This window comes from Buteo buteo, chromosome 1, assembly GCF_964188355.1.
Source record: "Buteo buteo chromosome 1, bButBut1.hap1.1, whole genome shotgun sequence".
In the NCBI taxonomy this organism is placed as follows: domain Eukaryota; kingdom Metazoa; phylum Chordata; class Aves; order Accipitriformes; family Accipitridae; genus Buteo; species Buteo buteo.
In genome coordinates this window covers 72,263,954-72,278,846 of record NC_134171.1, presented here as the reverse complement: position 1 = coordinate 72,278,846, position 14,893 = coordinate 72,263,954, and the positions used below count along the sequence as shown (strand labels likewise).

The window sequence follows — 14,893 nt, the reverse complement described above, 5'->3', positions numbered from 1 at the left end:
TGGTCTACATATGACTAAAATTGTTAGGCAACTAAAAACTCTCTGCTACCAGTGGAAAGTGAACAGGGTTTTAGGCAAACTCTAGCTCAGCCATAATGGACATGTAACTTAGAATATTTCTGTGGATTTACCCCCCTGCCCTAAATTGTATTCCTGCCTACTTTTAAGTCAACCTTTGGTGGATTTTGCATGTCCATTGCCATTTCAAAATTCACATCCTTTGAATAAAGTCAGAAAAAAACCCATAACTTCCATGTCAGCTGGTCTTGTGCTTTTAACTTTTCAAATGACCGGCTCTATCAGAGTTTTCCTTCACTTCCCTACATCACCAGGGTGACAATGCTGTGAACACTTCTGAGCTAGCCCTGAAAACATAGACTGTGTGGTCAGAAAGCCAACCCATACTACAACAAGAACCGCAATTAAAGCGCATAAATCAGCAAAGAGTTACTAAGCACAAACATTCAACTACTGTTATTACAGTGTATCTACTCTTCCAATCTTTAGAAAGAACGATATACTGAATTAATGCCCAAGAAATAAGCTTTTAAAATATGGCAAGGTAAAATAACTGATTTAAAGTCTTTTTTACATTAGCCTTTAAAATTAGCAAATTTGACTAAAGTCAATGAAATATCCCACTTTAACTTAAGCTGGAGGCAAAGTGGATAGATAAACCTGGAGTCACAACAAACATTACGCTGGTTTTGTTCCAGTGGTCTTATGGGATCATAAGGGCTAACAATATTAAGCTTCCTGTTAGGGCTAGCTGATGAAAAAAGTTCCTTGAGAGAATCTGCCCCAGTTTTAGGACTAAGCATAAGCTGTAGAAAGTGTACTCCAGGCAGTAAAATGAGGGGAGATATTTCTTTCTTTCTTAGTTGTTTTACCCTTTGAACTATCCTGAACAATTCCTTTCTGCATGCTGACTACTTTGACTACTTGTAAAGTGGCTGTCATGTCATCTGTCAGAGCCTAAGTTGTACATTCGGCAAAACCCGTAAATCAAGTGTAGGGACAGTACAAAGCCCCGCTCCCCCCTCGCATCTCCTGCACCTGCTGCTTTCGAGTGGTGCTACTAGTGATGGATGCAGACCTTGCTGCGCTAGACCCTGTACAAACACAGAACAGAACAAAAAGTCTTCGCCCCCAAAGAGATTGCAACTGAAATCTAAGACATAAAAGAACAGCTGAATCCACAGAGGCAGGAAAGGCTGTTTTTGTTCTCTCTGCGCTTTCACACAGGCAAGAAGCAGGCAGGGCTGGCTGACTGTATTTGAACTTTTTCAGGAATGAAAAATGGCCATAATTTTGCACTCTTGTTTTAAAAAGTTAGGCAGTTTTATTTCTAAGGCAGACCTTTGTTGCAATGCTGAAAAGCACTATAATTGTCCCACCTGTTGTTTTTCCTTATTGCTCACTCAAGCTTTCTCTTCTATACACACATCCTGCTTGCACGCGGAAGCTGCTGGGAACATGGCTGGTGATTTAGTTTTTCTTGCGGCTGTCTCTCTTCTTTCCGCCTTCCAGCAATGTAAGATCTGTGGGATTGCGTGGCTGGGGCTTGGGGAGGTTTCTACTGGTTCTGAAGTACTGGAAATTATTTTATGATAAACTGGCTGTTCTGTAACTTTAATTTCTGAGAACTCGTAAGATTTTTCTCACCGGAACATTGTTTACCCTCTCTGTAGTCTGAGAGGGAGTTTGCTCAGTGCGGCAGATTACTTTTCCCTGTGGGAGAAACTAATTTGTTTTCAATTCTATTTCGTTTGCCGACTTTTTGGAATCGTACTATTCTGAAAGCTTGTAACTAGCTGTAAAGTTACCCCAAAGCCATATCGTGTCTTGGTTTCAGTTCCTATTTAGGCACCTATACAACTGAAAACCTCAAAAGTGAGAGTAAATTTGTGAAATCAAGTACACCAATGCTTGACTGAAAGCGCTGTAAAAACTGTTTCCTGAACTAGAGATATACACTAAGTATCTGAAATTAAGGAAGAAAGCAAACCTTTACACAAGGCAGCAATAATATGAGATATTCCATATTATGTCTTCATCATTACTTTTCTTCAAGATCTAAATGGATTATTTTAGCCCCTGCTGATATGCCTCTGAGAATCAAGGACTAGGGAAAGAAGTGGGCAAGTCTGAGATGCTCTTTTTTTGCTGTCTATCAGTCTAAAACTGCAGTAGCATTTTTAATGTTTGCCATTATTTTCTTTGAAATGTGTTGGTTCCTATAGTTGTGTTTACACCAGGAGAAAAGATACATTTTGAAGGTATTTGTGCTATACTAGTTTGAGACTAAGAGAAAGTTAAAAATAATTACTCTGTCTTTTTTCAAATATCTATAGTACTGCCAACTTATCTAGCAAGCTATCTATGTGGCTTGATTGTTTGTTTATTTGTTCTGAAAGCCTCAACTACTGAAATAACATTTGTACCCCACAGAAAAAAAGCTTGAGAATGTGACCCTTCCAGGTTAAAAAGAGCCCAACACAACAGAAAGCAAATAAAATGAATCTAAAATTTACGTTCTCTTTTTCTGTCATCAGATCAGCTACAACATACCCTTGTGATCTTCACAGAACATTTCTATCTGGTAGCAAAACCAACCAACCAACCATTATCCAGAAAATTACTGGAGTTTGAAAATTCAAGGAATTGTACAGATATGGAAACTGTGAAGGGAGGGGGGAAATACCTATGTTCTTCCTTGTGAGGGTTAAGCCATATTAGTTAATCTTAGTTAAAATCACAGAAAAGACAAGATAGCCTGGGTTTTCATTTACACTGGCACTCTGACATCAAGCCCAAAGAGAAACCTGTGTAAGAATCTGATCTGCTGATCTGATTTAAATCATCACAGCCTGGCTTACTTTCAGCATGCCTTCTAGCACGAGTAAACCAACACCGATTAATTTACAGGAGTTCAGATGAATGTTGTGAAACCGGCACCATAAGCATGTGTTATAACCAGTTCATGTAAGGGGAGTAGCGCAGCCTGTGACCGCTTGCTGTGAACAAAATACAGACACCGTACACAGCACTGTTTACAAGTGCTGTTTGCTCTTCTGTTTATTCTGCTGAGCCTCCGGTCCTGAGTTAGGAAGGTGCTAATGGGCAGTAGGACCTCCCTGAAGCAGTGTTGGAAGTCAGGTTTCACTTAGCAGTCATCAGAGGTACAAGATTTAGTGTCTCAGAGCCATTCAAAGAATCAGGTCAGTGGAAGATTAAGCTGTGCAAGAAATGCTCTAGGGTAGAAAGAAAGAGCAGAAACAATGCAGGAAGTGGTTTCCAGTCATGAATCCAGTTTTAAGCAGCTAAGATTCGCTTGAGAGATTAGGGTTTTGTAGACTGATGGGAAAACAAGGGAATCCAATGAAAGGACAGAATGAATTCCAGTCATTGATACAGGAGAGAACAGGGAGGACCAGAGTCCCACTGCTTCTCTGATTTGAAGCATCTCTCTGAACTAGCAACTTTTAAAACCACTCTTAGTAATTGCAGGATCCAGCAAGACATTATATAAAAGTATTTGATTTCTTTTTTAACGGTTGTTAGGCCAGGCCATGCAAATCAACATGCACTATCATACACTGTGATACAGGTATCAGCTTCTCTACAGGCTTCTTAACACATACAAAATGTTAGAGAGCAATGTTCCTTGAAAGCCTGCTTTCTCCTGTATTTTCAGAGTAAAGATATTAACTCAGTAACCATAAATGCCACCTAAAGATGAAAGCAAAAAAAAAGCAAACAAAGGCAAGTCAAGCATACTTTGTAACTACCTCAGTCATGTAATTTAGCCTGCTAGAATTGAACAACTTGATACAGGGGGAAGAAAAGGCTATGAAAAATCTTTACTTGCTCCTGCTGCAATGCTTTCTGGAGTCCTCACGACAGCACCTCCAGTGGGTGGGGCAGAAGAGCTCTCCCATTGCTTTATTATTTACTTTAGCCCTTGTTAAACCATAATCACAAAACTTATATTTGGAGTTACATCGCTACTTTCCATTCACCAGAAAGGAACTAAAAGGCAAGTCCTATGCAGTTAACAAAAAAATACAGTAATTATTCCTCTCCTGAGCTCTTTTTGAGTTCCTGGTTGGCACCTGTCTTGTTCTGCACACCAGGCTCACCTTTTCTTTTAAGGTGTCAGACATGATTCTAGTTCTTCTGTTACACAGTGCCACAACTTGGTTTTCATTGACATATAAAAGCCCACTTGTCCCTAATAGAAGCAAAGTTCCCATCAATCACAGTGGAAACCACTAAAGAATTGGATTTTATGACAGTCAGCTGTAGTGTCGTACTATCACAACATGCTTCTGCATATGGTTAACCAGTCTCCCATGTGCAAATCTCTGCCCCCCAAGCTAGAGCCTTGCTGACCAAGCAATACCAAGGGCAAATCACATTACAGCTGAGGCCAGGGTTATACCATGGCCTTGACGATTTGCTTTGGTTAATTGTACTGAACAAACAAGAACTATTTGGTCCCTACAGTGCTTTAATCTTCTTATTTCCCCCAGTAAGTTTATTTTGTCCAGCATCCATTCAAGGCTTTTTTCAACTGACTTGGATGCAATGAGCCACCTTGGCTTGCCTTAGTTCCTCAGTAGAAAAAACCAGGTCCCAGACTGTTTGTAAGTATTGAATGGCTCAGTGCAGCCAGAAAAGGAGGAACACATTGCTGACTAAAAACACCATTGCACAAAACACTATGGCTCACCTACAACTTTGACTGATAAGCCAGGCAGGATTTGCCAGCATGTAGCATTTGTCATAAAAAATAGAACATTCTGAGGGTGACAGAAGTTAAAAAGCAACTTTTCAGTTAAGTTTTCCAGGAAAGTATTTCTCAGAGGCAATTCTTGTGCTTCTGTGAGTTTCAGTCTCCCTGAAGTATGTTACCTAAAACCTTCCCGCTATCATTCTTCCCTTCTGAAAGGGCTGCAGGGTGGCAAATGACAGATGAATCACCAGGTATAACAAGAGATGTGTGGTTGGGAGTGGAGGAGGTCTTGCTGGATGCAAATACAATGAAAGGTCCCATATACCTGCCTTACAGAGAGATAGCTGAGATGCTCTGACTAGCCTCTGGACAGAAAGGTTAAGAGGTCACTTGAACACAGCCCGTAATTACTTATATGAAGAGAAGACAGATGGGAAAATGCTTTTTTGGGAAAAGGCTTTGGCCACAAGGCTAAGACATAAGAGGTGCACAGGGCAGTACCACTAATATCTCTAGCTGTATTTTAATGCCACTGCTCCCAGAAGGGAGGACAGATGGTGTGCTCTAGGCTTCCCCCTTAGACAAGTCTTTTCAGCGAACTCAGGTGGGTGCCTGGTTTCTGGATCCAGGTAAAGTTTAGGTACAAGGTAGATAGCAAGCTTCTCATACAGGGCGGCTACGACATGGCCAGAAAAATAACTCCAGGTATCCAGAGAGTTTTAAAGTCAAACAGGGTGATGCCCAATAGCTCTGCTGCATACAGAAAATTGCTGTCTGTGTATTGCCTTTTGTCCTTGCGAGCCTCTGTTCAACTTTCAGGGGGAGACTTCTGCAGTGAGGACATCAGTAAAATGAGGTATAGATATATACACATCAGAAGTGATCCTAGAAATACAGGTCAGAAGTGCAGAGATAGTGTTTGATTGGTTTGGGTTCTTTTTGGTGAGTAACTGATATTTAGTCACTGTACAGTAAGTAATCTATCTTTTTCATGGCATTGCATCAGTTCTAAAAAGTGTTTTTTACAAGACAGGTAAGTACTAACAGCTCCGATCAGTGGAGGTGGAAACAGCAGAGGTCCTCCAACAGACAGATGAGGTGGAGAGCAGGGAACAGGCTACAGCCTCCCCAGCTGCAGCTTTCTGCTCTTTCCAACATACTGAATTTTGAGAGTCCGAGACTATAACAACAGATGGAAAAGCATGCACTATAAGATATGGGTAAATAACTTTAAAAAGGTGGCCACCAGATTTTTGTTTCCAAAGATTGTAATGCTGCCCCATACTTCAAAGCATCATAGCTCTTAGTGTCAGTAAAACAAAATGACCATATGCTATTCAAACAGGGAGGGAAGTGACCTCCATCAGTGCAATTTGGTTACTGAGATACTGCTAAGGCAGCACATTGCCACTGTAGAGTGACTAGACCGCTCCTAGGCTGTGCACTTCTAGGATTCAGATGAGGCAGAAGGATATTTAAGTCATAGCTAGTGTAGCAAATGCAAAATGAGAATGAAAGTATTTCTGAAATAGAAGTTTTTCCCCTTCCTCACGAGTGTCACTCTTGAAGATAAGATCTAAATTTTGTAGGGGAAAAACTAGTTCATCTAATATTGGTTCTCTTTCTGTCAAATGAAATGGAAAGAGCTGAAGAACAATGATCTCTATTTAAAAAATTACTGACGTGTTAGGGACACAACCAAACTGAGGAACTGTGTAATTTGTGAGCCCTGTTTTTCTTGCAGGTCATTTTGCTTGGCTGGTGGGGAAATCAAGAATGAAGCACAAGGTCATGCCCCCAGCTGTCACTGGAGCTCCAGAATTTGACAGAACATTTCGTGCACAGTAAGTCTGGAGATCATTAAGATGGTGGCAATGAATAACAATTTAGTCCAGAAGAGAAGCAAAAACATTATCTTAAAAGGTTACCTTTTCTTTGCATCCTTTGCTTAAAAAAAAAAAAAAAGAAAAAGAAAAATAATGAACAGATCACCTTTCAAATGGTTCAGCTATTATTTTAATGGTAATGGGGTAAATTCAGCTCATTTAAAACAGTCACTGCTCAAATTCTGATCAAAGTAGGCAAACAGATTACCCAAACCTAAAGAGCGGCTGCGAGCTAATTGATTGTAACTTAGAGAATTCAGATGTTCTGGATCTAGCAGGCTGTGCTATCTGTTCTTGGACTGTGGCTAACATCAAACACGTGGAAGACAAGAGCACAGAAAACCTCTGTCTTCACAGTGGATAGTGGTGGAATAGTCTGTCTAAGGAGACACTGTTTTCCTAAAGGGCTTCAGTCTGTGATTAGCTAATGACCCTATGCAAAAGTATTTATATTTATTTCAAATCACATCTGCTGTAACTGTAGTTGTAGTGGATAACAATAACGAGGCATAGAATACATTAGACAATGTATTAGATGGTAGAATATGTTAGATATAGAACATTGCCTAATTTGTTAAAAAGAAATTCATTCAGAACAATCAAGAAAAGATATCCCAACAAAATATTGGTGGGAAAACTGATGATGTCCGCAAATAAAGGTGTTATGGTCCTCGCCATAAGAAGATCTATCATGTGCTGCCTGTGCCTGATAGCACTTCATAAAGGCAGCTGGCCTCAGCAGATCAATCCAAGCTGCTCATGCACAGCTCTGCGCCTCCTCTTGCAGTCCCGAGAATGCTGACCCACAAAACTTGCATACCGAGTATGGAGATAAGTGATTAACACCACATCCATGTGCTGGAATTTCTGCCTGCCTCTGCTGCACAGGCACTTGATTTAGGATTATTTGTCCTATTTATTTCCATGTAGTTGGGATCCAGATCCTTGTGTAAGTTTAAATACCAGGGAAATATTTTAAATAGTTTGTATTTGAGACACAAAGAAGAGAATTTTTAAGAGTGCCTAATGCTGGCTTGACTGTGCTCCCACTGGATTCAATAGCATTAACTTTAGTGGCAACAAAATGAGGCCAAAGCTGTTTCTCCTTGAAAATCTCACCCATAGTTCTTTTTCTTTCCAGACTAATGTTCTTTCAAATTTATTCTGCAGACAAAACTGTGTGGAGTTTTACCCAATATTCCTGACTGTCCTCTGGACTGCAGGATGGTTTTGTAACCAAGGTAAACACTTTTCATTTTTATCTTGGACTGAGAAGTTTTACATAAGTTTTTAAAACACTTTAATTTTATCAGGAGATAAATGACTGTAGACATCTTTTCCCCTTCTTTTAATTGCATTGCCGTAGCATAGCCTTCCTCGAAAAATGCTCAGTGACACTGAAATCCTCGCTTAGTCATGGTGTTTCACATAGCCCCACCAGCTATCACTTCTCTCTGCAAACCAAGGAGCCAGTACATGGCACATTTATCACACATTCAGTGAATTTGCAGGGTGAAACGTTCAGAAAAGCAGCTCCGTAGATGCTTCCCACTAACAATTATTTGCACATTATGGGACAATTCTCACAGGACATCAAGCATAGCTATCATCCCTGGGGAGGAGGCAGCCTGAAAAGGCTCAGGTCAGAACACTCATCCCTGCAGCTGGACCTCTGGCTGATGGAGACAGAGGTCAAGCCAGCAAACCTTTGGGTTTTTACATCCCAGATGAGTGACACCACCACTGGGCTATGACTTGTTTCTTCTGGGACATAGCACTGAGCACTGAAGCACAGTCATAACAGCAGCATCTCCAGCCATAGATATTGTACTTCAGGTAGACAGCGGGGACTCAGGAAAATCTGTTTTCTCAGCTGCATAGCAAGGGGGTGATTTTTGGTCAAATGTTCTGAACTCAGACACCACAGAGCTTTCATACCTCTCTCTCTGTTGGACTTTCCAAGGTGGGTCTGTGATGTCTCCTAACAGTGATGGGGTGAACTCTCCTAGAGCTAGAACTTGTGACAGAGCCTAATCTTTGCATTCTGTTTTATCAACCCTTCCCCAGCTGATGTTTTAGAAGCATGAAGCCTGTGGGCTGGAGAAAGGATAACTAGCTCATGCCCACTATACCTCTCCTTCCTGAACAACTAGCTTACTTCTCCATTTTCTATGTTTGCTCCAAAACAGAATTATTCTCTTCTAGCCAGAGTCCCATCTCCACTGCAAATCCAATGTAAATAAAAAGTAGCACCACAGAAGTCAACAAATCGGATAGGAGATAGTACATGTGCTCATAGACAGACACTCGAACTGAGGAAAATGACAGTTGCTAACCAGCAACACAGATGTGCTGTCATATGTTAGAAAAGAAGGATTATGTTAACCTCCTCTTTAAGTCATTTTTTTCAGCTGAGCATCTCCCATAGGTATGTTTACACGAGTTAATCCAGAACACAGTAAAAGCTGTCCTCTGTAATACTCACTCGCACGGTTTGAAAGAACACAAAATTATCCAGCTTAGTCCTGGATAATACGACTGACCTACACACCCTGCTCCATCTATCAAATGCAAGTGACTTTATACTCTTCCCACAGGGAGGTCAGAAAGCTAACTTCACTACAGCTTTCTCTCATGTCCTTGGATAAAAGCTGCTATATAAATGCAAAGCAGGTTATTAACAACATAAATAAGATTCTCTTCCCAAAACAAACACTCCCCTTTAGCATGAACTGCCATAACAATAGAAAATGACAGCGCTGGGTCAAGCCACAGTGCTCCAACCCACTATCCTGTCTCTGGGATAACCACCAAACTGGGGCAAGGGGGGGAGCTACAGATTCCTGTCAGTTCTTGATATCTCCTTTTCTGGGAATGCTTTTAGATTTTTTTTGGACAGTCCTATGCCCACCCCTATCTGTAAACCCGTATCAAGAGCCTTCTGTAGTGAATGTTTGAGAATACATATACCTCTTTTGAATGATTCTTTCCCAAGATAACTTCCCAGGGTATGGGTAGCTATGAAAATCCCCAGAGCTATACAACTAGAAAACATAACTGAAGTGTCTAACTGTCTACAATCCTCATTTTTTAGTTTTCTAACTGTTCCCCCCCCCCATTAATCTTTTCTTTTTTAGAATTGGCTTCCTTTCTGGGTGTGTTGTACGTGTTTGCCCGCTACAAGTACTTCCATGGTTATGTACAGTCTGTGAAAGGAAGGTAAGGAGTTACCAACTGAATGCAGGTTAAAAGCTCCAGGCTGCGGTCTGAAGCTGGGCTGAGAGCCAAAGACTGGCAGTGAAAAGTGACTATAATTGAATGCAACATGTGTAAAGTGTCAGCAAGAGGTCTGAAGCGGAAACCCTCAGGGAAGAGGGCTGGCTGTTACAGTAGAAGCCTAGGTTAAGATGTGCATGTGCTACAGGTCACAAGAGAGAAAAGGCTTGATGCTCACCTTGTGGGTGCTCACTTTGTACTGAGCATATTGGCACCCAAACTCAGAGAGGTCTGAAAACTGAAGCGCAGTGTTGCAGCTCAGGACTGCTGCAGGATGGGAGACTGCTCAGGCAAGGTTTGCACCCTGCCTGCCTGTCTGCTGTTTTCATTTTTCCTTAGTTTGTCACATTAAGACCTTTACTCTAGCCATACAAAATGCACTAAAGGAAGCAAGCATATCTGGCCTTGTAGGCTGATGAACTTTCACCACACAGATAAGAGAACACAGCTTCAGATAAGCATACGTTAATGAATGTTAAGTGCACAGCATCTCGTAACATGAATTCTGCTTCAACAAACATGCACATTGGCAAAACACCCTCCACTATAAATGCTGAAACATGCAGTTTATTTCTTGTTTCACTGAAGTCATTGCACTATCTTCTGTGTCCTGACCTAAGGTTCCTCTTCCAGCACACATATCAGTCATAAAAAGAAAATAGGACGATATATGCTTGTCATAAAATTAAAAGGCTTGCGATATATATTTCTAGAGGAAGATACAAAACAATCAGACTATTTTGCAGTGAATAATCCTTTGGCAGCAAAAGGCTGTACTACAGGGCTATTTTCCATAGCTTGTGTACTGATGTTACCATTCTCCTTTACTACAGTCTCCACCAATCCTTTACCCTCTTTGGAAGAGCTGTTGCTTAAGAGAAGGGAGAAGCTATGTTTTCCAGAGCAAATATATGGAGATAATTTTATATCTCCCAGTAAGAGATGCAATAATTCAAATGATGCAATGAACACCAGCCAGAAGACTAGCAACTATTAAGGAAGTTTGGGGAGCAAAACCGTGTAAATAAATGAACAGGCAGAGCATAACAGACTTTTCTTTAATCAACAAACTAAAAAGTCCTTTGTTCAAGAAATCTTTCCCATGCTTTAATTCAGTACTCTTAGACCAATAGATTCAGCCTCTCAAGGAAACCTAAGAACAGTGGCTGGCTTCACTATTAGACAGAGCTTTACACTCTGGTGAGACTCTTAATTTCTTTGCATTGAAGAGAGGGTGCCGAGAGTCACCCTGGCAGCCCTAGAAAACAGCTTTGCTCACGAGGCCTGCCGCTGCAGGCCTGCCTGGTGCTAACCTCCAGCAGGCGCTTCAGTGAGCAACAGGTCAGTGCAAGTCAGACATGCAGAACCTGGCCCCCAAAACATACAACAAGCCTCCAGCAGCCCTAGTAGTGAGGAGGTAATTAGTCTTCAACTGAGTCTCAACCGTAATCACAGACTACAGCCGTGCTAGTTATAAAGACAAATCTGGTCCATGTGCTCAAAGAGCTGGTTACGACACATATTCGTGCACTTGACTACATGAATTGCAGTTCAGATTTGCCAAGGCTGGATTTTTTAAGAACACAACAGGAACATGCACCTTCTACTCAGTTTCTGTGCTGGAGAGGCCTTTGCAAGTGAGCTGTACCCTCTATCCTTCCCTTCAGCCGGCTCTGACAGATGCTTAAAAGGCTAAGCTAAAGACTTTTCTCATCCTCTCCTGAAACTGAGGAAATCTCATACTTCACCATTTTCAAATCCACATGTAGACATGGCATGCCCAGAAACGCTACTTATATCAAGTCTTTAAGCACCAGTGAGATTCTCAGGCTCCCCACAGCCCCAGTGGTGCCCGAGCACCTAACCCCTTCAGCTTCTGTGGGTATGGGGATAGCTAGCTCTAAATTGAAGGCTGACAAGCTCCTCAGACCTTTCTCTCCAATGCTAACGTGATGGGATTCTCCAAAGAGACCTTTTGTTGCTTGCTTTGCTGGCAGAGACCAACCCAGCAGCAACTCCCAGAATATGCCTGTCAGACCAGAGAACAGCCCCAGGAGAGCGTGCGTGGAGGGGAAACTCCCTCCTCCCATGTGCCCAAAAAGTGAGCTCTGTGTTTCAGAGCTGAAGGGCTCTCCCAGCCTCTTCTGTGGGAGCTTTCCATTCTGTACAAATAAAACAGCCTGACCCTCTCCCATCCCCAGCAAGTGCCCTAATCGCTGATTTTTTAGGATCAACACTCTTCCTTTCTGGTCCAAAAATCCATCTCCAAGTCAAAGTGATAACCAGCAGCAGACCTCCCAGCTCAGCAGAGAGTACCTGACCAAGAGATGTGGATGTAAGAGACACACACAGCTCTCTCTCGGCCCTGAAGGCTTCTCTCCCACTCTCCTACACCCAGAGTTGCAGTGAGGTGCTCAAGCTTGCCTGTGGCCTTACCTACAGGTCTTCATGTCATGGGATGGGGTAGCTTCATCCTGGAGCAAGTTCCTAACTTCCACATGAATACTTAGAATCACTTAGAGTTTTCCCATAGAGAGGATACTACGAAGCTCTCTTCTCCCTAGCAAAATTCATGTGCAGGAATGGTTTATTACCAAAACAACCAAGGCAGCGTTGCAGCAGTGATCCTTTCCGATTCTACACACCTCTTCTTAACTGGTGTGGACAAGCAGTTTCACTGTAAACACACCATGTACAGCTTGTAACAGTATTTTTCTGCTTTCCACTTCTAGGTTAACAGGTTTTTATTTGAACTTGATAATTCTAATGTGCTTGATAACCCTGGGTGCAGCTGGGATTGTTAACAGCTTTCTGGATGAATACCTGGACTTCAGCATTATGAAGAAACTACGTAAATTGTTCTGAAGACTGGGGGTTTTTGTAAACAAATAAATAATGTGGATGCTTTCCCTGAACACCAAAAAGATGATAAGCTGCATGTGAACAAAGCGTCAGAGCTCTTTACGAACAGCCTGTTGCAATGTAAAATGCATGTTTTTCCTGAGCTGTTTACGCTTTCTCCTTTCCCTACACTCTTGAAAAGGAGGCAGTAAGACAGAATGTCATGTCACATCTGCATTTGCAATTAAATGTTCTGTTTTCCCATACAGTATTGTAAACCGTAAACAAATTACATTAAACTAAGTAATTTAGTTGCAACTGGCACTGCAAGCATCAACCCATCTTACCCAATGTCCTTCAGCTTTGCCAACGCCTCTGTAGTCTTCCTTCACTCCTCTTCATTTCCCCCAGCAGTGCCATCCATTCTGCACAAATGTAAAAACACGCTTTGATGCAGTATGCTGCTGCGAGGTCCCAGTTTTCCAAGTATAACCAATCCCACTGCAGGAGGCTGCTTAAGCATATATAGAAACACCGCTTTCTTCAGGAAAACATTTAAAGCTGCACTTGACCCTACGTTTCTGTGAAGGCCTTTTGATTTTATACGTACATTTACAGTTCAACGCATGCTCAAACACTCTTCTCGTAGAAGTGGGGCCCTCCTGTAGGCAGATTCCAGTCCTCACACAAAGCCTCTTGAAGACAGGCTGTACCCACAGCGCAGCACTTGCAAGAGGGAGAGCCAGCCCAGACAAAAAGGCGGCACAGATGCTCATCTAACAATTGGGTCTACTGCATTGTCTCCCACCAAGGCACAGATGGCTGGGGTGTGGGAAAGACTAGACAAACATCTCAGCATGGCCACAGCTCTGGGAATCACAAAATGACAATGAAAAGCAAACTGACTATGAAAACAGTTTTCTGCTAAAAGGGGGGAAAAGTCATAGCCTACCACCGTGAGCTCAAAGTATGCCGATGGTCAATTTAAACTATGTAGAGGAAAGGAGAAGCAAGGCCATGCCTATTCTGGTAGCTCCTGATAATTCAAATTATTCAGGCAATGCTAGAGCCAGCAGGCAGAAATTTTTCTTGTCATGCCTCTGAAGACATTATTTGGCTAAAAATACGGCACATTTATAGTGGTGTTCACTCAGGTCTGTATAACGAACATGCTTATGGTCTTTCTAAAAGTGTACTGAGGTTGATAACCTGACCACAAAATAATTGGGTGTTGGATCAGGTTCATAATAACCATTCATATGAAAAAGGTGGACACATGTGTGGAAGTTAGATTGTGATTAAAAGACACAACTAAGTGCCTGCAGGTGGCAAAGGCTGAAATGGCATTTTAAACAATAAAATGAAACAAGTACAAAGGTGCAAGACTTGGGTCCAATAACAGCTGCCAAGCGGAAGAGGACAGATTGTGATGGTGAACAGGCTGGAGCTGACACAGCTGCGGAAAGGGCAACTCTCCGGCACTTGCCTCCAGGAAGAAAGTACAACAGGGCCAGATTTAACCACAGAAATCACTGGGAATTCTTCCACCAACTTTCCTTCTACAGGCTGAGAGACAGAAAATCCACCTACCCACCTGCCAGTGATGCCTTCCGTCAGCCACGGGCAGCAGGAAGTGCTGCCGCCAGAATCAAAACCAAGACAAAGGCGTCCACGTAACAGGCTTGAAATACACACTAGAGGAGGCCCAAAGGTCACTAACTGTGTTCAAATAGGTCTTTGCCTCTGAAATTATTCCATTCCAAGCTTACCTGTTGTAGTGATCTGGTGTGTTTATAGATAGCTTCCCACACCGCATCTATTATTTTATTCTATTCTATTCTTATTCTATTCCATTCCATTCCATAGAAAGGAATAAACTGCTGTCACACAGGGACAATTTCACATGCCAAAAAACGCAGGTGTGAAGCTGCAAAGCATCACCCAGCAGCACAAAGCCAGAGTGCTAGGGAATAAACATGAACCTAACATTTTAGGAGCTGCACCAGCTAACGAGAGAGCAGAAGTAGGCCTAGAGTTGAGGATGCCGCCTGTCTTCTGAGTCACTGCTTTTTCCCCAGTAAGCCAGGACAGAATGTCTATGTTCAAAAACCATTAAAGACTGACTCATCTATCATTAAAAACAAAATACACC

General features: G+C 42.1%; 1 protein-coding gene across 1 annotated transcript; it reads left to right on the top strand.

Moving 5' to 3' along the window:
- Nucleotides 1-1,310: 1,310 nt before the first annotated feature.
- On the top strand, nucleotides 1,311-13,117 carry MGST2 (microsomal glutathione S-transferase 2). The gene is made up of 5 exons (XM_075024385.1): nucleotides 1,311-1,534; nucleotides 6,483-6,582; nucleotides 7,795-7,865; nucleotides 9,762-9,843; nucleotides 12,633-13,117. The coding sequence occupies exons 1-5, from the start codon at nucleotides 1,477-1,479 to the stop codon at nucleotides 12,763-12,765; spliced, it is 444 nt and encodes a 147-aa protein (XP_074880486.1). The 5' UTR covers nucleotides 1,311-1,476; the 3' UTR covers nucleotides 12,766-13,117.
- Nucleotides 13,118-14,893: the final 1,776 nt, after the last annotated feature.